This window comes from Daphnia pulicaria, chromosome 11 (assembly GCF_021234035.1).
Source record: "Daphnia pulicaria isolate SC F1-1A chromosome 11, SC_F0-13Bv2, whole genome shotgun sequence".
NCBI lineage: Eukaryota > Metazoa > Arthropoda > Branchiopoda > Diplostraca > Daphniidae > Daphnia > Daphnia pulicaria.
The window spans coordinates 4,115,022-4,134,269 of record NC_060923.1 but is presented as its reverse complement, the minus strand read 5'-3'; the positions used below and the strand labels follow the sequence as shown (position 1 = coordinate 4,134,269).

General features: G+C 39.2%; 4 protein-coding genes and 1 long non-coding RNA gene across 6 annotated transcripts in view; 4 read left to right on the top strand and 1 right to left on the bottom strand.

Annotated features, from left to right (window-relative positions):
• LOC124315823 overlaps window positions 1-10,054 on the bottom strand; it is an 18,653-nt gene extending 8,599 nt beyond the window's left edge. The window contains exon 1 of the long non-coding RNA XR_006911718.1: window positions 10,045-10,054. This is a non-coding gene — a long non-coding RNA (uncharacterized LOC124315823). The remainder of the gene's footprint in view (window positions 1-10,044) is intronic.
• The window catches only part of LOC124315686 (cullin-1-like), a 21,115-nt gene extending 1,867 nt beyond the window's left edge, over window positions 1-19,248 (top strand). The window contains exons 2-16 of the mRNA XM_046781506.1: window positions 15,087-15,134; window positions 15,541-15,691; window positions 15,750-15,945; window positions 16,022-16,131; window positions 16,193-16,301; window positions 16,371-16,470; window positions 16,539-16,816; window positions 16,892-17,071; window positions 17,134-17,388; window positions 17,448-17,717; window positions 17,806-17,997; window positions 18,063-18,170; window positions 18,230-18,330; window positions 18,442-18,661; window positions 18,733-19,248. Of these exons, the coding sequence (XP_046637462.1) occupies window positions 15,549-15,691; window positions 15,750-15,945; window positions 16,022-16,131; window positions 16,193-16,301; window positions 16,371-16,470; window positions 16,539-16,816; window positions 16,892-17,071; window positions 17,134-17,388; window positions 17,448-17,717; window positions 17,806-17,997; window positions 18,063-18,170; window positions 18,230-18,330; window positions 18,442-18,661; window positions 18,733-18,813 (2,343 nt within the window). The 5' untranslated portion in view covers window positions 15,087-15,134; window positions 15,541-15,548 and the 3' untranslated portion in view covers window positions 18,814-19,248. The remainder of the gene's footprint in view (window positions 1-15,086; window positions 15,135-15,540; window positions 15,692-15,749; window positions 15,946-16,021; window positions 16,132-16,192; window positions 16,302-16,370; window positions 16,471-16,538; window positions 16,817-16,891; window positions 17,072-17,133; window positions 17,389-17,447; window positions 17,718-17,805; window positions 17,998-18,062; window positions 18,171-18,229; window positions 18,331-18,441; window positions 18,662-18,732) is intronic.
• LOC124315250 (T-complex protein 1 subunit eta-like) lies at window positions 2,729-5,461 on the top strand. The gene is made up of 9 exons (XM_046780790.1): window positions 2,729-2,859; window positions 3,236-3,319; window positions 3,388-3,723; window positions 3,792-3,983; window positions 4,046-4,210; window positions 4,278-4,564; window positions 4,631-4,782; window positions 4,843-5,031; window positions 5,096-5,461. Exons 1-9 carry the CDS (start codon window positions 2,857-2,859, stop codon window positions 5,296-5,298), a joined length of 1,611 nt encoding a protein of 536 aa, XP_046636746.1. The 5' UTR covers window positions 2,729-2,856; the 3' UTR covers window positions 5,299-5,461.
• Window positions 5,765-9,176, top strand: LOC124315171 (endoribonuclease Dicer-like). Of its 2 annotated transcripts, none has more exons than XM_046780647.1 (12): window positions 5,765-5,929; window positions 6,183-6,262; window positions 6,387-6,652; window positions 6,724-6,905; window positions 6,974-7,121; window positions 7,184-7,446; window positions 7,510-7,624; window positions 7,682-7,813; window positions 7,874-7,946; window positions 8,017-8,278; window positions 8,349-8,592; window positions 8,657-9,176. In XM_046780647.1, exons 2-12 carry the CDS (start codon window positions 6,185-6,187, stop codon window positions 9,012-9,014), a joined length of 2,121 nt encoding a protein of 706 aa, XP_046636603.1. In that variant the 5' UTR covers window positions 5,765-5,929; window positions 6,183-6,184; the 3' UTR covers window positions 9,015-9,176. The 2 variants fall into 2 exon arrangements, with proteins under 2 accessions (XP_046636603.1, XP_046636604.1); XM_046780648.1 differs by having other exon boundaries at window positions 5,770-5,914; window positions 6,178-6,262.
• Window positions 10,130-18,813, top strand: LOC124316047 (cullin-1-like). Its single transcript, XM_046781786.1, has 19 exons — window positions 10,130-10,196; window positions 10,582-10,692; window positions 10,852-11,134; window positions 11,317-11,430; window positions 14,097-14,297; window positions 14,367-14,555; window positions 15,750-15,945; window positions 16,022-16,131; window positions 16,193-16,301; window positions 16,371-16,470; window positions 16,539-16,816; window positions 16,892-17,071; window positions 17,134-17,388; window positions 17,448-17,717; window positions 17,806-17,997; window positions 18,063-18,170; window positions 18,239-18,330; window positions 18,442-18,661; window positions 18,733-18,813. Exons 1-19 carry the CDS (start codon window positions 10,130-10,132, stop codon window positions 18,811-18,813), a joined length of 3,156 nt encoding a protein of 1,051 aa, XP_046637742.1.

Below are 19,248 nucleotides of genomic sequence, written 5' to 3'. Positions count from 1 at the left end.
TACTATCGTGTAGCATAGCAATTCCCGTTTTTTTTCTTCTTTATTCGCTGCTGCTGCTATGCTGTTCATCTTGTAAAGTGTGTGTGTATAGACGATCGATCGATCACGAATGTCACGACACAAAAGGAGGAGCTCTTCCCTCCCTTTTATATATTCTTCATTTGCTGGCAAAGGGCCAACAGCACGCATTCACGGAAGAAGAAAGAGATAGTTCCCCGGCGACCGATGCTGCTGCTGCTGCTGAGGATCGGGAAAAATATAAAAGAAGAAGAAGAAGAAGAAGAAGAAGAAGAAGAAAAAAAAAAGATATGAGGAAATCAATCGCCTGAGATGTTGCAGCAGTAAAAAAGTTTTCTAGCTCTTTCCTCCCGCGCCGTTTCTTTTGGCTGCTGCTCCCGCAAAACGAGGTGGATCGATAGAGCACTCTCGCGAATGCTGAAATACAGCACACAGTTAATGTAATTGCGATTAAACCTATATTAGGCCTATATATTATAGTAAATAGGCTGCCGCCATTTTGTAGGCCTATTCATCACAGATGTTATGCACCCGTCTTCAGCGTTTGCAAAGTTTGCAAAGTTTTCAGCGTAGGCTATATTAGATCTATTTCTACAGTCTTTGAAAAGGAAAGAAATGGTGCTGTAATAATAACTATATGTAGTAGGCTGTTGGCAGATATATTAAATGTGAATTAGCCCGAAAGCAATTTAGATTTATCTATATAAGGGCTGCTGCTGTCTGATGTGTGAAAAAGAGTGCTGCTGCGGGTGCAGTAAACCGTATATACAGCAGCAGTAGCTGAAAAGCCTTTTTTGTTATATAATATAGCCTACTTGTGATGTGTGCTGCGTTGAATGTACTGATGAGTAGAGGAAAATCCGGCAGCAGCAGCAGCATCCGACCGGCTGCATCTAATAATATAAAAGAATCAAGGAGCGAAAAGAAGATTTTTTGATTTTGATCCCCGTTTTCTCTATGTCTATTATATATAGCCGGAGAGAGAGTTAATACAAGTATTCGGAATCTTAACCTACGCCAGTATAATACAAAATCATCTTATACATTTAATAAAATAAGAAAAAGATCTATAAAACGAAATTGCTGCTACTGTGCTTATATTGCTGTCTATACTGAAATTAACTGCGGAGAATTGCATGGAGGTTTCTATATCAAATTTGATGCTGCTGTGGGGCATCCAACAGCAATCAGCTATTGCTGCTGCAATTCGTTGCATTGCTCTATCTCTCATATAAATCATATTGATGTTTCGTCTATGCTGTGCTGTGTCTGATGTCGGTCGATAAAGCACGCGCGTCTATTCCGTTTTCTTTTTTCCCGATTCAGCCGGCAGCGGCGTGTGCACTTTCGATCCCGAGGATCCATATATAAAGGCATCCCCGGGCACTGTGTACGCCAGATACTATATGTATAGATCTGCTCTGCATCATCATCATCGGGAATCGATGATCGGATGTATCGGATTCCGATTTCCAATCAACTACAGCCTAGTCGCACGGCAATATTTTTCGGTAGGTAATAAATAATTTCACGCTCCGCTGGAACGAATGTATAGCCTTTTACACAGCAGCACAGCATTCGGTGGTGTATTATTTCCCACCCATTATTAATATGGACGAGGGTGGCGTTGCGTTATTCTTCTTCTAGTTATTTGCTGGTGATTTGAAATTCGTCTCCAGCTGATAATTATTGCGTAATAATGCGGCAGACGACGCGCAACAAAAAGCTATGCTGTCGTGCCATTATATTATAGTCGTGAATAAAAAATGTATATAGACGCGGAGAAGAAAACGTGAATGCCAACGGGAATTGGCACGTCGTGGAGGAGAGCGAATTTTTCCGGCTTTGTCTGGTGTTATTATTCGCTGAGCTAGGCAATATTTTGACAATAGAATAATAATAATAAATACAGGGGGAGTAGAAAGGAGATTCAGAATATATATACAATCCAATTACACTCATATATCCAATAACCCTTTCTTAGATATATAGACTGGGCAACGCTGCACAGCACGTTTTATATATACACATACCCCAATAATAATGGTATAGCAGCAGCGTGCAGTTATATACATGCAAATCAATAAAGAAAAAAATGCTGAACATTCTTGAACTTTTAAATAATAAAATTTTGGCTATTTAAAAAAAATATAGGTCTTATGGCCCTCTAGTGTCATTATTCACATCTCTTTGCATAATATTATTTTTAAAAAAATAATCAAAAATCAAATCAAAGTTTAATTTTTTTTTACTGACATGTGCGTCAGGAGCTAAATGCTCGATGATTGGGTTTTTGAAATGCCTCGAGCATATTCCCGACGGACGGGAATTAATGAAAAAGAAGCGACCGTAGCAACCGCGATATATAGCCAATCACCAACGGGAGTCGTCTCTTCTTCCACTCGTGTAATAACAATCTAATAAGATGATCAAGGGCTTGCTGCTTCATATATATATACCTACGTGTGTATTTTGATTAAAAACGGTACATTTTCTCAACGCATTAGAGATATATATTATAGCCCGTTCGTGCCAGCCTGCCAGGTATTAAAAACGGGAGATGTAATGCAAATATAAGACGAATTGACATTTTCAATATACTGAAAATAATTTAAAAAAAAAAAAGATGTAATTCTTATTTTGACGTTGGGTATTCGTCTATTCGATGTACGATTAAACAATTGGCGATTCATTTTTGTATAATCGATACAATAATCGATATAGCCTCTCGTGCTAGTCATGCATTTTCTGGGGTCTTCTGCTATTCTCCGTTCCGTAAAAAAGTCCAACGTGCAGAACCGGTGTGCCGATTGTTCCTACACATAATTTCTAGCAAAAATGGTAACTAACTTTGTACTATTTAATTACGTAATAATGTGTTGAATCGAATACTCGAGATTGAAATCGAATTTCACTCGAGTTTGATGCTCTTCTATTGTGTGAAAAACCGGTCGGCACGTGCATGACAATCCCCGCCCCATGACAAGCACATGACGTTTCATTAATTTATGTCGTCGAGTAAATTTTTGTGTTTTAAAGGTTCAAAGGCTTGGTTTTTCGTTTAAATCCTGAATGTATTAAACCTCTTGCCTTGTGGTATAAGATTAAAACTTGGTGTGTTATAAAAAATTCTCAAAGAAAAACTTTTCTTTGTCATGATCAACGAAAAGTAAATATTTTTTAAAAAACTTATCAATCTTTTCATTTTAATCAATAGCAACCACAGATCATCCTGTTGAAGGAGGGGACTGAAGCTTCTCAAGGAAGATCCCAGATCATTTCAAATATCAATGCCTGCCAGGTATGAAAATTTTGTTTTGTCTGACATTTAAAGTTATTTCTGAATAAAAAGTTAATCTTTTAAAATAGGCTATTGTCGACTGTGTTCGAACAACTCTTGGCCCCAGGGGCATGGACAAATTGATGGTTGATATGGGTGGGAAAGCCACAATCTCCAACGATGGAGCAACTATCATGAAGCTACTTGACGTTGTTCACCCAGCAGCCAAAACTCTGGTTGACATTGCAAAGTCTCAAGATGCGGAAGTGGGAGATGGTACCACCAGTGTGGTCATCTTGGCTGGAGAATTTCTCAAGCAAATGAAACCATTTGTCGAGGAAGGTGTTCACTCCCAAATCATCATTCGCGGTGTCCGTAGGGCTACACAGCTAGCAGTTCAATTCATCAATGAAATTGCTGAGAAGGTAACCTTAGAAACAAATTTAAATGCATGGCTCATCAATTTTGTTCTATAATTCACTTGTATTTACAGCCCAAGAAAGATGATGAAACAGAACTGAGACAGTTGCTTGAGAAATGTGCTGCTACCGCTATGGGCTCTAAGCTGATCAACCAACAGAAAGATTTCTTCTCCAAGATGGTTGTCGATGCTGTCCTGATGCTTGATGATCTGCTTCCCCTCAACATGATTGGCATCAAGAAAGTACCTGGTGGAGCGTTGGAAGTGAGTGGACCCTTTTGCATCAAATTGAACTGTAAAACTGACAAATTCCTTTTGAATATTAGGACACACTCCTTGTTGCTGGTGTTGCCTTCAAGAAAACCTTCTCATACGCTGGTTTTGAAATGCAGCCCAAACAGTACACTGATCCCAAAATTGCTCTGCTCAACATTGAGCTGGAGCTCAAGGCTGAACGCGACAATGCCGAAGTTCGTCTCGAGAACGTCGAGGTAATCAACATTTTGGCGATTATGACTTTAATAAAAATGTTTAACGACACGTCTCTCTCGTGAACAGGAATATCAAAAAGTCGTCGATGCCGAATGGACCATTTTGTACGACAAACTGGAGAAACTTCATTTGAGCGGTGCTAAAGTTGTCCTTTCCAAACTTCCAATTGGAGACGTCGCCACCCAGTATTTCGCCGACCGTGACATGTTCTGCGCCGGCCGTGTTCCCGATGAAGATCTTAAACGTACCATGAAAGCTTGCGGTGGTTCAATTCTGACGACTGTGGCTGATCTCGGCGACTCCGTCCTCGGAACCTGTCAACATTTCGAAGAGAGTCAAATCGGCGGTGACAGGTATATAATCAATTTATCATTTGGTTCTTGACCCATTTTACTATTTAATTATTCTATTTCGATTAGGTTCAACCTTTTCAAAGGTTGCCCTCAAGCCAAAACTTGCACCATCATCATTCGTGGTGGAGCTGAACAGTTTATGGAAGAAACTGAACGATCCCTTCACGATGCCATCATGATTGTCCGTCGAGCCAAGAAGAACGACGCCGTTGTTGCTGGTAACAATGAAATTTATCGATTTGTGAATGTCAATGAGTTTTAATTGATTTGATTTTTAGGTGGTGGAGCTATTGAAATGGAATTGTCCAAACATCTCCGCGACGTTTCCCGCACGATCGCCGGCAAAGAGCAGATGCTCATCAGCGCCATCGCTCGAGCCCTAGAGGTCATTCCACGGCAGCTATGTGATAACGCTGGATTCGATTCGACCAACATTTTGAACAAGTTGAGGCAGAAACATGCCCAAGGTAAAGAATTGTAATGCTAAAGTTAAAAAATGGTCATTCAAGGATTTTTCTTTTAAATCAAAAGGTAACCGCTGGATGGGAGTTGACATTTTGAACGAAGATGTGGCAGACAACATGGAGAAGTGTGTCTGGGAACCGTCACTAGTGAAGATCAACGCATTGAGTGCTGCATCCGAAGCGACGTGTCTTATTCTCTCGGTGGACGAAACCATCAAGAACCCGAAATCCGGTGAAGGTCCAGCTCCTCCCGGCCGTGGCCGTCGTTAAGCAAACTCGTCCTTTCGAAAAAAAATAATCGCTTTTTGGATCAAAATAAAGCACATTTTTTTTTCCCCGTTCACCTCACTTGTCTTTTGCTTGCTACTTCCTCCTCTTTTGGATGTCATTGATGAAAGCGCTTGAATAATAAATAGCAACACTCCTCACACTAGTACAAAGACTCGAAATCGATTTCTCGTTTAATTCTGTTGGATTTTATCAAGTGGCGCTCGTTGCAGTGTGTTGGAAACTGGAAACTTTCAGATGGCGGGAAAATTATTCAAGTTTGAGTTCGTGACATTTTCGGTTTGATAAAATTAAAAAACTATTATAACTCTAGAAAATAATTCGTAGAATATTTACATTAATTATCAGCTAATTTTTTTATTTAACACTGATATTTTTTTATTTTCGCCAGATGTCCTCGCTGACGAGCTTGCGATTTCACAACATTAAATCGGCATGACTCAGGAAGTCAGGGAACAGGGATACACGATACAACACACGTGAAATTGGAGCATGCTAAGACCACTAAGACGTTCTAACTTCTAAGACGCTGGTTATGCATTTGAATTTTGAAACGTAGGCTATGTGTTTGAGAATAATTCGAGTAGACTCAACATTTGATTGAATATCCAAGGTATATTATTATAAATCAAACACTAGTAGTTAGTACTGTTGCATGTTCTTAGATAATTTGCCAAAATGAAAAAAACTAAAATGTCTAATCAAAGATACCATGTGACTAGTATTTTCTAACTTTTGTGACTGGAATGATGAAGCATACCTTTTTAACATGTTCTTTGAAGCACAGACTATGCTAGTATATCATTAAATTTCATCATTTTCTTTTTATGTATTGCTGTTCTTTCATTTCCAAATTACTGCTAAAGTCATGGAAGCATTAGAAGCTGCTGTTGCGAACATTCATCTAGATGAAGATGATGGAGTTTTCAGTCCTAGGGATTATCAGGTACTTTCTTTTGACGTTTCTCAATGCAATTGAGTCAGTGGCATATATTACTGGCATAATAGTGAAACAAAATTATTTAAAGTAAAAATTGGTGAAATTCGTAAAACACATTTCCACTATTCAGATTGAACTATTTCAAGCAGCCCTGGATGAAAATATTATAGTTTATTTGCCTACTGGTTCAGGCAAAACGTACATAGCAGCCCTTCTGATTAAGGAAAAGTCTCATGAAGTCACCAAATCATTGAGTGCTGGAGGGAAGCGAACAGTGTTTCTTGTCCCTACAATCGTTTTGGCCATCCAACAGGCTGCATATTTGAGGAAGCATACTCTTTTAAAAGTGAAAGAATTCTATGGAAGTATGGGTGTGGACATGTGGGGAAGAAACAAGTATATTTGATTCCATTATTTTTCTTTATTTGTATGAGTTCTAATGTTTGTAATTTTCTGAATTCTTTCAGGTGGGAAACCGAATTCGAAAGTAATCACGTGCTAGTGATGACTGCTCAAATTTTTGTGGATATTTTGAATCACGCCTTCTTTTCCCCCTACCAACTCAACTTGCTGGTATTCGACGAGTGCCACTCAGCAGTGAAAGACGCGCCCATGAAACAAGTACTCACGAAACTGCGCAGTTGTGACGGTAAAAGAAAATGAATTTTCCTCATCCTCTATTAATGGTTAAACTAATAATGATTCCATTTTCATTAGTTGCTCGGCGACCTAAAATTCTCGGACTTACTGCGGCCCTCTTTAGAAAACGGTGTAAGCCTCGAGAGGTGCGTGGCGTAATCAAGCAACTCTCTGAATCGATGGGTTGCATCGTTAGAATTCCATCCGACGTCCAGACAGTCTACCGGTAATTTGAATTCGAATTGCCTCGTTAGTTCACGTCGTTCTGACTACCCCGTTTGTAATAAGCTCCTCTACGAAACCTTGCGAAGTAATATTTCAATACGATGACGTCAACATTGGTCAGAATCCTGTTTCACAGGAGTTGAGTAAACTGATCGAGACTTTACTGGCTTCGTGCACGTTGTCGTCGTGGATCCAGGACTTTTTAAAATTATCCCAAAACTATAGTGGATCTGGATTGAATAATACTTTTGGTGGGAAAAAATCGGACAAGATTGAAGTATTATGCGACGCACTTAAAGACATTGGCTTCCTCCTGGAAAATTTCGGTATATTTGGTTTTACGATTTATAGTTGTTGATTTCATTTCCTTAAAAAAAAACAAAAAACAGGTCCGTACGGTGCTTATCACTGCGCACAACTTTACATTCCTATTTTGATGGGAGCTAAAAGTCGATCTCAAAGTGCTGATTTCAACAAAGTGATAAATATCTGTCACAAAATTCAGTATTCATTTTTTAAACATTTCGTTTGGAAACAGTTTTAGTTTTTGTGGTTTTTTAGAGATGTTTGCGCTCCTGTTTTTGCGAAATACTCGGCAAAAGAGCGTTTAGTGCTGTTTGTCCACCCAAACGTCATACGCTTGTTGGATATTATACAAAACTTCGACCATAAACGCTGTAGGCCTGGTGAAAAGTGAGTTTCTGTTTAGAAAAGAAATTCGTGGAATCACTTTAGCGTCCTCTCTTTGTACAGGGCATTCAAGATGTGCGGTATCATTTTCGTTGAAAGGCGATCGGTGGCCAGTGTCTTGTATCACTTCCTGAAGGTTTCACCCTGCTTCTCTTGTTACTTCGTACTCGCGAATAACTGTTGAACTTTTTTTAATCTCCTATCAGGACATTCGGCAACATGATGAGAACCTAGAGTTTGTGAAACCTTTGTTCACCATGGGCCAGGCGGCCGGTTCCACTTCGTCCCTCAGAGAATCGCAAATTCTCAATATGAATCAGAAGGACATTATGAGAGATTTTCGATCCGGTAAATGCAACTTGTTGGTGGCCACAAGTGTACTGGAAGAAGGAGTCGACATCCCCGAATGCAATTTAATTGTTCGGTTTGATAAAATCAGAACTTATTGCGACTACGTCCAGACAAAGGGTAATCAATTATTTAGAAGTTATTGAGAAAAGAAATTTCACTGGTAATTTCCATTTTAAAATAACGTCAGGTCGGGCAAGGTCTAAGAAAGCCTTTTTTTGTATGCTGGTGAGTAGTAGTGACTCAAAAAAATTCCTAGAAGATATGGCGCAGTTCCACTCTATCGAGCAGCAGCTCGTAGCCACGGGTAACTTTGAAGATGACAAGGACGCGATTCTAGACAATCTATTTAGTCAGATAATCGAACCATACACTCCTTATGGCAACCAAGGACCCCGAGTTACTTTACAAAGTAGCATATCGCTTGTCAACAGGTAATTACTTGACTATTTATTATTATTTTTTTAATATTTGATTTCTAAATTGAATCTTTTACAGGTATTGCAGTCAACTCGTGTCTTACGGAGCATCTGTCCTGGTTCCCAGATGGAGCATCAAGGAAGTGGATGAGAGTAAAGCTGATCCGTTATTACTAAAAAAGATGAAGGAATTGATGAAACAGTTGCCCGTCGTTAAACCGCTCTCTACCAAAGAACCTGCTGAGAAAATTGCTTTGTTCCAGTGCCGTTTGTTGTTGCCAAAGAGTTCGCCGTTGCAAGGAGAAGTAGTTGGTGACCCTATGTTGACTAAACGTCTAGCCAAACGCGCAGCTGCTCTGCGAGCTTGCGAACGTCTTCATCAACTCAAAGAATTGGACGATCTCCATCTTCTTCCGGTTAGTCATCGTAAACGTTAAGCTTATTAAACAGTTAATTTCAGTGACATAGTCAATATAAAAAATGTTCATTTCAGTATATTTTGTGTTTAACCTTTCGGAAAATGTTTGATTTTCACTGAACTATTTTTGTAATGTTAATCCAGAATTTTGTGTTATTATAACCAGACGAAAGAGCTCAAAGTTGTGTCTATCAGAGAATTTTTATAGGTTGATGGAATCAAAAATTGCTGCACAATTTACTGGTATGATCGCGACTATAGTCAAATGATTGGAGCTGCTTGGTGAGGGCTAACAGGAGCTGATCCCGAGACGGACGTTCTTCGTTCCTTGGAGTAGCGATTTCGTTATGATCCTGCTGAGTGACGATTGATTTGGGCTGCTCTAAATTTAAGTGGTCCATGTCGTAACGATTGCAACTTTGCTTCAGCTGCAAGATCAGTATTGGCATTTTTAATTCAGCCATTTAAAATTACAATTACGGGTACGGGTTTGTCGGTGAGCGTGTGATCGATCCATTTAGATGTTAGCCCATTTTTTAGATTGAAAAACAAAAACACCTGAAAAGGGGCATCCCCTACTACACCATCTAGCGAAGGAGGAAAAAATGCGGAATGCTGACATCTAGCAATTAAAAAAAAACAAGAGGGGAAATTTGCAAGGCTGTGCAATTGGAGCTCACAGGCGGTATTGGACACAAGAGGTATTGGGCTTACGAAGAACAAAATTCGAGAAAAAATGAAGGCAAATCAACATTTTGTGTCATGCAAACCCGAAGCCGAAATGTATCTTACAGTGCAAGATGGTTAGTAGCATGTAGCCCACGCTTTCACATCAAAGTTTTCATTGTTATGACATCTGTTACATTTACCAAAATTTGAAATTTTTTGAATGGTTGTAATCAGGATAAAGAGAATGTCGAGTTGTTCAGTTTGTAGACGAATAACTCATATTGAATTGGTCGATTTCGAAACAGCAGAGAAAAATATCAGTTTGACATTTCACCTTATAGAAACAGAAAGACGTCCATCCAGGTCTTGCAATTTGCTACCCAGCATGTAGCTAACTCCCTAATTTGTAAAATATTAACAGCCCGACTTACCTCTAGAAGTTTACCCGAGTTTTCCCCTAGTGTCATGGAGAAAATCTCACCCCGGATCACCCTGGAAGATATTGCGGCCTTAGCGACTCTACAATGTGGAGGTCAGAGTCGGAACTGACAAAGGCTAACGTAAATTACTCAAAAGTCTGACAAAAAGCGATCCTAAAATCTGATTTGTATGGAAATTATGGCTTTAGTATTTCAACTTCATCAATAATTTGAAGAACTCCAGCATTTACTGGGGTCAGGTCTGAGGGGAGATGGAAAAGAAAGCCATTTTTAACCATTTGTTTTAGCTCCTTTATTTTAACTAAGTGAAAACGGAGAAGTTGTCAATTGTTAAAGCTCACCTAGGTAAACTCATGTCTATCATTTTGATGGTTGCAGTGTCTCAGCGTTCGTTTGCGGTTGCGAAAGAAAAGTATAGGAAACGGTTACCAAAGCTGAGACCGAATTATTCTTTTTTCAACCAAATTTATTCTGCAGCTCCTGGAGATCCTGATCGTATCCATTATAGCATCGGATTCCAACATCACCGCGACGAACCGGACCCCGACGAAGTTTTGTTGCCGGAGGGGTCATCAGATATCGCATTTGGTAAAATTCCATCATTGAAACTATTTAGAGCTTCAATTTATTCCGTTATTGTTCATTTTTCACAGGAGATTGAGACTTTGTTAGAGTGGGCATAGTTCTCCCCCAGTGAATTGACATGTAGCCGGGAACTCGCTACTTACTAACTTTGAAATTGGACAGATCTGAAATTCGATGAAGTGATTCGGATCGTGGATCGAGTGGTGACTCGGCGGAACAACTGTAAAACGCTGAACAACATCTCACCCAGGAACAACTCGCTTCCCATCCATTTGAGGAACCAGCGAAGAAAATCTTTACTCCCCAGCCGCACTTTCCACGTGCGTACCCGTAGAAACCAAATGAGATTGTTATCGGTTCAACATTTGATATCTGAAACCACTGCTCCAGTCGATCCGGAAACTGAACATATCGGTGGTAAAAGCATTTCCGATTTTAGCGTCAGGCAATAGGCGCATTGGCCCAGCTGAACGAGATGGCTGTAGCTAACGGCATTCGCGCAAATAACATTGGTTTCTTGGCGGCACAAGTCTGATTGACGGTGGTGGTGCTTTCACGGCCAGTTTTAGATAAAGGTGATTTAGGTTTCCGTAATTGTTGAAATATTACTTATTTATACTTAATAAGGAACAAAAAAGTTTTGTCTATTCAGGGTTTGCGATATCTCGTGACGGTCAATTGCAGCAGTAGTCAAGCACTCGAGTACAACGACGTACAGGATTGTCCCAAGTCTTACAGCAGGTAATCATTCTGACTTGCCTCGAACTGTTTAACTAATTTTTTTTTATTATTATTAAGCGTTAGTAGATATGTCAGTAAGAATTAGATTTTGTCAATGGAGTTATGGTAGCTAAGTGGTATAGGCTTGAAGTGCCACGCAGAATCTTTGTGTTCAAACCTAGTTGCAGATATTTTGGTAATTTTGTCGTAGTATGGGGCAAAAACACGTTATGTTGCCGCACTTAGTATCATTGCCTTAAATGGGTGGGTGGGTATTCATAGTTATTTCAACGTTGCAATTTCAAATGATAAAATAAGCAGATTTTTATAGTCTTGGTTCAGTATGACTTATTAAAGCGTGTTTTTTTTTCGGGTTTCAATTGATGGAATTTTGGTGGATTGTGAAATCGTGGTTGATCTTTCGTTTTCCGCAGACTGTTCGTGTAGACTGTAGAGCCTTTAGCTTCCGTGGGGTAGCATTCGGTTACTTCAGATAAACAGTTGAATTATTCAATTCTATCGGTAATGGTAAATTAGTACGTGTAAAAACACGCAAGAAAAAAGTTTCAGAAATTCTGGGATTTAATGCTTGGCATTTGTTATGTTACATCGAGCGTTCTAGATTTAATTCACAGGATGAAAAAAAAAAGTAAAAGGCTTTAGTGTTGCAACACATTCACCAATAGGAGATTCAAAGAATTCAGGTTATTCGGAGAAGATGGAGCTAGTTGGAGGAACATTAAAAGGAAAGCAATTGTTAACCGTAATTCACTCTCTTGTTTGAATAAAGCGTAGGCTAAACGGAATTGGTTTCGAATTCACCTGTGGTACTGATCCCGTCTGTTAAAGCACGTGTAATCTCAATTCTGTTGTTATAGGGTACAGAATTGTTTGGTTGTAGGTAGAGGAAGACAATGTTACTTCGTTTAATTTTTTTCGAAAGATTTGTTAGGAATAGGATCGCCTTCAGTTTCTTCGGTTGGTCTTAGACCAATTTTACTTGCTATTCCATTAATAATCTAATTTGATAAGAGGCTGACAAGTGCCTTATGTATTTTATAGGGCCCCCTTCGACATTGTTTTTTTTTAATTCATTACATTATTTTTTATCATCAGAGATACTTAATTTTCTACATACGCCCTCAAGCGCCCTATCCCTACACCCAAGGATATCGACTTGGCTCGCAAGTAGGATTTCTTGCACCCCGAAGAACCCGAATCCCAACAAGCTCTCCGTGCTAAGGTAAGCGATTAATGAGTTTTGTATAAAAATTGTTGTTGAATTGAACATTGTGATTCTTTAGGCTGTTCCCTCTTTCGGCCCAACAACTGCAACAACTTCTTGTCTGCTATGCTCCCCCTGATCCTCAATGCCACCGAGACTACCGAGATCCGTGTCACTGCCATCTCCACCTTGTTCTGCGTTCATCCCACTTTCCTCGAGCTGCAACAGCTGATCATTGGCGCATTTGGGAACGGAATCAAGAACGATCGAGAACGATGACCACCTTCTGCGTAAGTCCAAATAAAATCAAATCTCAAGAACATCAGTGATTTCTCATTCGATTGCTCCATTCTCGGCTCCATTATGATGCGGCTAATAATACTATGTATTTCTTTTATTGATGATTCAAAATTGAAATTTGTGTAGTCAGGGACATATTGATGTGGATTCGTGATAAGAAAACGATGTGTTACTATTACTTAAAAAACAATTAAAAACAAAGTAAAAAGGGATTAAAAAACGATTGATGACGATTGATTATGTAGTAAATATTTGAATAGTAAATCGATTAGTATCATTTACTGTGAATTGATTGAAGGTCACGGGGAACCGCGGGGAACATTACGTAAAAATGTCATGCAACGGTGTAGATAGAGGTTGGGTGAGAACGACACGTGTAATACACGTAACACCATTATTAAGTAGGGTCCAATAGCCGTAGGTATAGAATTAGATTAAAGAACAATAGCCGCAAGGCTTAAGGGGTGTATCAGGATGAGAAAAAATCGTATAAAAGGAGAGAGAAAAGGCGAAAGAATTCAGTCGAGTGAGCATCTCTGACACGGCGACAACTGCAGTGCACTACTTGTCACCAACTTTATTCTTCATCGAATATTAAGTTCGAAAATCGCAATGATGGGTAAATATTTTCTTTTAATACCGAGACGTGAATCAGTACTAACTTGTTTCTAGTTTTTAATTTGCCATTTATATTTGTTATTTATGTATTATGTTTGCCATTGATATGTTCAAATTATTTATGTCTAGTTATAAACAACTGCATCGTGCTGCTTTTGGGCGTGTTATCATTGATGGCTGGGTCGACCATGAGTGTACCGATGTCTCCTGGGTACCCAGGATACCAAACAACAACGACGAAGGAATACTACACCGAACCCCCCAAGTACTACACGACTACGTATGCTGCCCCAGCTTACTACACCACCAAGGCAACGGAGTACTACACGACTACGTATGCTGCCCCAGCTTACTACACCGAGGCTCCCAAGTACTACACCATCAAGGCACCGGAGTACTACACGACTACGTATGCTGCCCCAGCTTACTACACCGAGGCTCCCAAGTACTACACCATCAAGGCACCGGAGTACTACACAACTAAGTATGCTACCCCAGCCTACTGTACCGATTATCCTATATACTACTGTACTGATTATCCTAGATACTATACCGAGACTCCAACTTATTATACCAAAGCGGCCGAGTACTACGTCGAAGCACCTAAATACTTGACTACAACCTACGCTGCTCCAAGTTACTACGCAGAACAACCGAAGTACTACTCTGCCCCGAGCTACACAACCACAACTGAGGCGGCGAAGTATTCCGTAGCCGCAACTTACTACACAGCGGCTGCTCCTTCGTACTACGTTGAGCCGAAATACTACACCGAGGCTCCAGTTTACTACACCACAACTTACGCTACACCTAGCTACTACACCGAAAAGAGCGAATATTACGCAACCACGTACGCTGCCCCAGTTTACTTCACCGAGGAACCCAAATATTACTCTGCTCCAAGCTACTACCAAACAGAGGCTCCTGTTTACTACACTACCAAGGCACCTGAGTATTACACCACTACTTATGCTGCACTGACCTACTACACCGAAGCCCCGAAGTATTACTCTGCCCCGAGTCACTACACCACCAAGGCTCCTGAATATTACACCACAACCTACGCTTCTCCAGCTTACTACAGGGAGGCTCCTAAATACTAGAGCCAAAATTCCAGTTTTATGTAATTGTTTTTAGATTTGTCGATCATCTTAATAGTTACTAGTCACTGAGAATTTATTGTTGATCTTTAATGAAAGAATAAATTTTTTAATGCGGGTAATAGTCTTCACAATTCACCTTTTTATAAAAATGTGCACTACCCGCATACGGCATTACTAAACGTATTAGCCTAAGTAGATAAGAAACCGTTACCCTTCAACACGAATGTTGCCTCACCGCAAATCCGCAATGATCAGGACGTAGTTAAGCAAAAGTCGGAAATGATTTCGATATATAGAATTTAGATTGCCTGCTTTACTCCGTTTTTTTTCTATGGCGATTTGTTTTTCTTTTCTCCTTTGTGATATTTGCAAAGTGACAACGCTGTATGAAAAAACTGATCAGTTTCGTAGTTTTTTAGTCCCCATTCGTCAAGTTGGACAGCGTAGAATCACTTGCAGCTAATTATTTTCAATTTAACGTAAGTTATAACATATCGATAATATTAAATAAACAATAGCAAATGCAGGTAGTTATGATTTATGTTGATGTACGAAGTAGTGACCAGTTGTATAACTGAAGTTCCATGGTGAAAGCCTGATGCTTTGCCATGAGTTTCTAAGGGAATTTCTGCTGCTAGAAACTTGAACGACTGTTTTTTTTTTATCTTTCAAAAATCGTCAACTGTCTGAATTCAAATTCTTTGTCAAATTTTTAAATTAGACTTTTTATTTTATGGAATAAAATTCTGAGAAAGTCAAGTTAAATATTCATATGTAAACATTACTTAATGATACCAGTTGTTAGTTTCTCCTAAATACAATTTGTTGCATTTAAGAAATGGGTAGAGTTTCAGTTAATAAATTACATTGTACTCCTTTCTGTAGGTGCAATCATGTCCAGTCAACGTGGCCAAAGTAGTCATGGGTCTAAAGCACCTATTGATCTGGATCAAACTTGGTCGGACCTCTTACAAGGCATTGAAAAAGTTTATAATAAACATGTGATGTCTATAAAACAATATATGGACCTTTACACGTAATATTACTTTTTTCACTTCTAAATCAGTTGTCTAATGTAGGTTCTAATCCTCCAGGCACGTATATGATTATTGTACCAACGTAAGTTGGGTAAATAATCTAGATAGTAAAGAAAATTCAGTTTCTATCCCATCTGCAGCTACCAGTAAAGCCAAAACGAGTCAGGCTTCTGGTGGAGCTCAATTTGTGGGCCATGAGCTGTATAAGAGATTAAAAGACTACCTCAAGTCTCACATAATCAATGTTCTTAAGGTAAGACCCAATGAAAATCTTCTAAACTGAAATGGGTGAATGTTTCTTTAATAATATGTTTTTATCCTTTTGGTAGAATGGAGTTGACTACATGGATGAGCCTGTTCTCAAGTTTTATACTCAGCAATGGGAGGAGTATCAGTTTAGTTCAGAGGTTTTAAATGGAGTTTGTGCCTATTTGAACCGGTAAACACATCTAGTGAAGTTTAAGCATAACTATTTCTGATGCCAATTTTTATTGCAATAGACACTGGGTGAAGCGAGAATGTGAAGAAGGACAGAAAGGAATTTACGAAATTTATCAGTTGGCTCTTGTGACATGGAGAGAGAATTTGTTTCGTCATCTTCACAAACAGGTATAACACGAAAAGCACAATTTTCTTTCTTTACAGAATAATAAAATCACCTAACTTGTGAATTTAAAGGTTACGAATGCTGTGCTAAAACTAATTGAACGAGAACGAAACGGTGAACCTATTAATACCCGTTTAGTTAGTGGTGTGATGAACTGCTACGATGAACTTGGTATTGTGATAGCTTTAATTCCTTGAACGAGAATTTCGGAACTTTAATTAAAATCGACATTTCATTAGGTTTGAACGAAGAGGATCAGACGGCAAAGGGGCAGAATTTATCTGTTTATAAAGATTCATTCGAGAATTCATTCTTAGAGGATACAGAGCGCTTCTATACCCGGGAAAGCGCTGAATTTCTACGGCACAACCCAGTGACTGAGTACATGAAACGTGCCGAACAGCGGTTAGCTGAGGAGCAAAAACGAGTGCAGACTTATTTGCATGAAGCATACCTTGACAAGCTGAGCAAAACTTGTGAAAAAGTCCTTATAGAAAAACATTTAGAGATCTTTCAGGTATATTGCGATCTTTAATTTTAATTTATTTTGTCTTCTATGTTGAATATCTAATTATTCCTTCTCTTTTAAAAGGTGGAATTTCAACACCTCCTTGCAGACGACAAGCATGATGATCTCGGAAGAATGTACCAGTTGGTCTCACGCATATCAGATGGATTAACAAAATTGCGAACACTTCTTGAAGATCACATAACCCAGCAAGGTTTGTCTGCCATCGAACGCGAAGGAGAAGCCGCCCACAATGATCCTAAGGTGCGGTGTACATTTTTAGACACATAAAGAATTGTAATAAATTTTACGAATGTTTTCTAAAGGTTTACGTTACTACCATTCTGGATGTCCACCGCAAATATAACGCCCTCGTTATGTCGGCGTTCCATAATGATGCCGGATTTGTGGCTGCATTGGACAAAGCTTGCGGAAAGTTCATCAATAGCAATGCCGTGACAAAGGCCGCCAACTCCTCGTCGAAATCGCCAGAACTACTGGCCAAATACTGTGATCTTTTGCTGAAAAAGAGCGCGAAAAATCCCGAAGAGGCCGAGTTAGAGGATACGCAAAATCAAGTGGTCAGTTTTTACATTTTCTGTTATTTACTTTTTTAAACTAAATCTAATTCTGTACACAGATGGTGGTCTTCAAGTATATTGAAGACATAGACGTATTCCAAGGGTTCTACTCCAAAATGCTGGCTAAGCGTTTGGTGCAGCATATGTCGGCTTCAGACGACGCTGAAGCATCAATGATCTCCAAGTTAAAGCAAGCCTGTGGCTTCGAGTACACTTCGAAGCTTCAGCGTATGTTTCAAGACATTGGAGTCAGTAAAGATCTCAACGAACAATTTAAGCGACATCTGGCCAACTCTGCTGAACCACTCGACATCGATTTCAGTAATCAGGTTTGTTTGGTGTCAAAAATAGATTTGAGAATCCCTTAATCGTTACATTTATATTTATCTAAATATAATTCCATCGCATGTGAAACAGGTCCTGCCATCTGGTTCTTGGCCGTTTCAGCAATCAGTCAACTTTTCTCTTCCATCCGAACTCGAGCGCTCCGTCCAACGTTTTACTACTTTTTACAGCAGCCAGCACAGTGGGCGCAAACTGCACTGGCTCTATCAAATGTCTAAAGGCGAATTAGTCACCAACTGTTTCAAAAATAGATACACACTTCAGGTTTTTGATAATTTGGTTTAGATTACTGTTATTAACAAAATTTTTAACATCATTTATTCTTGTAGGCATCAACTTTACAAATGGCTGTACTTTTGCAATATAATGTTTCAACATCTTGGACAGCCAATCAGTTAAGTGATGCAACTGGAATCAAAATGGATTTACTACTGCAGGTAACTTCTACTGAACAAATATTAGAGAATTTTTTTTAATTCACAGACTTTTTTAACAGGTGGCGCAGATTTTCTTAAAATTGAAGCTCTTGTCGTCCGAAGATGACGAAAATGATTTGCAACAAACTTCTCAGCTCTCTCTCTTTGTTGGATACAAAAAGTAATTAACAATTCTGTTTCGATGTGTTTATCAACGAGAAAGCGTTGTATTTTCTCAATGTCTCGCAAAGTTGTGACTAACACTTTTTTGTTTTTACTGTTCTCTCCCTAGCAAAAAGTTGCGTGTTAACATCAACATTCCAATGAAGGCTGAATTGAAACAAGAGCAAGAAGCCACGCAACGGCATTTAGAAGAGGATCGAAAGCTACTGATCCAAGCGGAAATTGTACGCATCATGAAGATGCGCAAAGTACTAGAACACAAACAGTTACTGGCTGAGGTCCTTAATCAGATATCGTCTCGTTTCAAGCCAACAGTGCACATAATTAAGGTAATATTTTTGTGTACGCTGTCGGTCATTTTTCATTTCTATTAACTTGTGTTTTTATTGTTATTATACAGAAATGTATTGACATTCTGATCGAAAAGGAATATTTGGAGAGAACCGAAGGACAGAAGGATACTTATTCCTATCTCGCATGACTTCTCAGTCCTGTGAGCTTTTCCTTAACTTTTGCCATTTTTTGCGTGTTACTTATACACTAGAAAAATGGAAGTAGAGGAGAGAGACAGAGTTTTCACGGTTGTTGCCGCTGGTCAACAGCGATTTTTGTACAAGGATAAGAACCGTGACCAATTCTAGGAACAAAAGACGCTCACAGAGTTGATCATATGACTCTTGTTTAGCATACCCATTTCTGTCTTGACTCCCCATCTTAAATTTACTTCTTTTTCTCGTTTTCTGTTCTACTGCACTTTAAAATTCGGCATTTTTTTTTCTCTTGAGTCTTGAGTTAGTGAGTTACACACTTTTATCGCGTTCCGGAGGTTATCATTTTTTCGATTGTTAGTGGGTGCGAATGGGTCTATGTGTGAAGTCCTGCTAATTATCACAAATAAAATTGAAGTTATTTCATA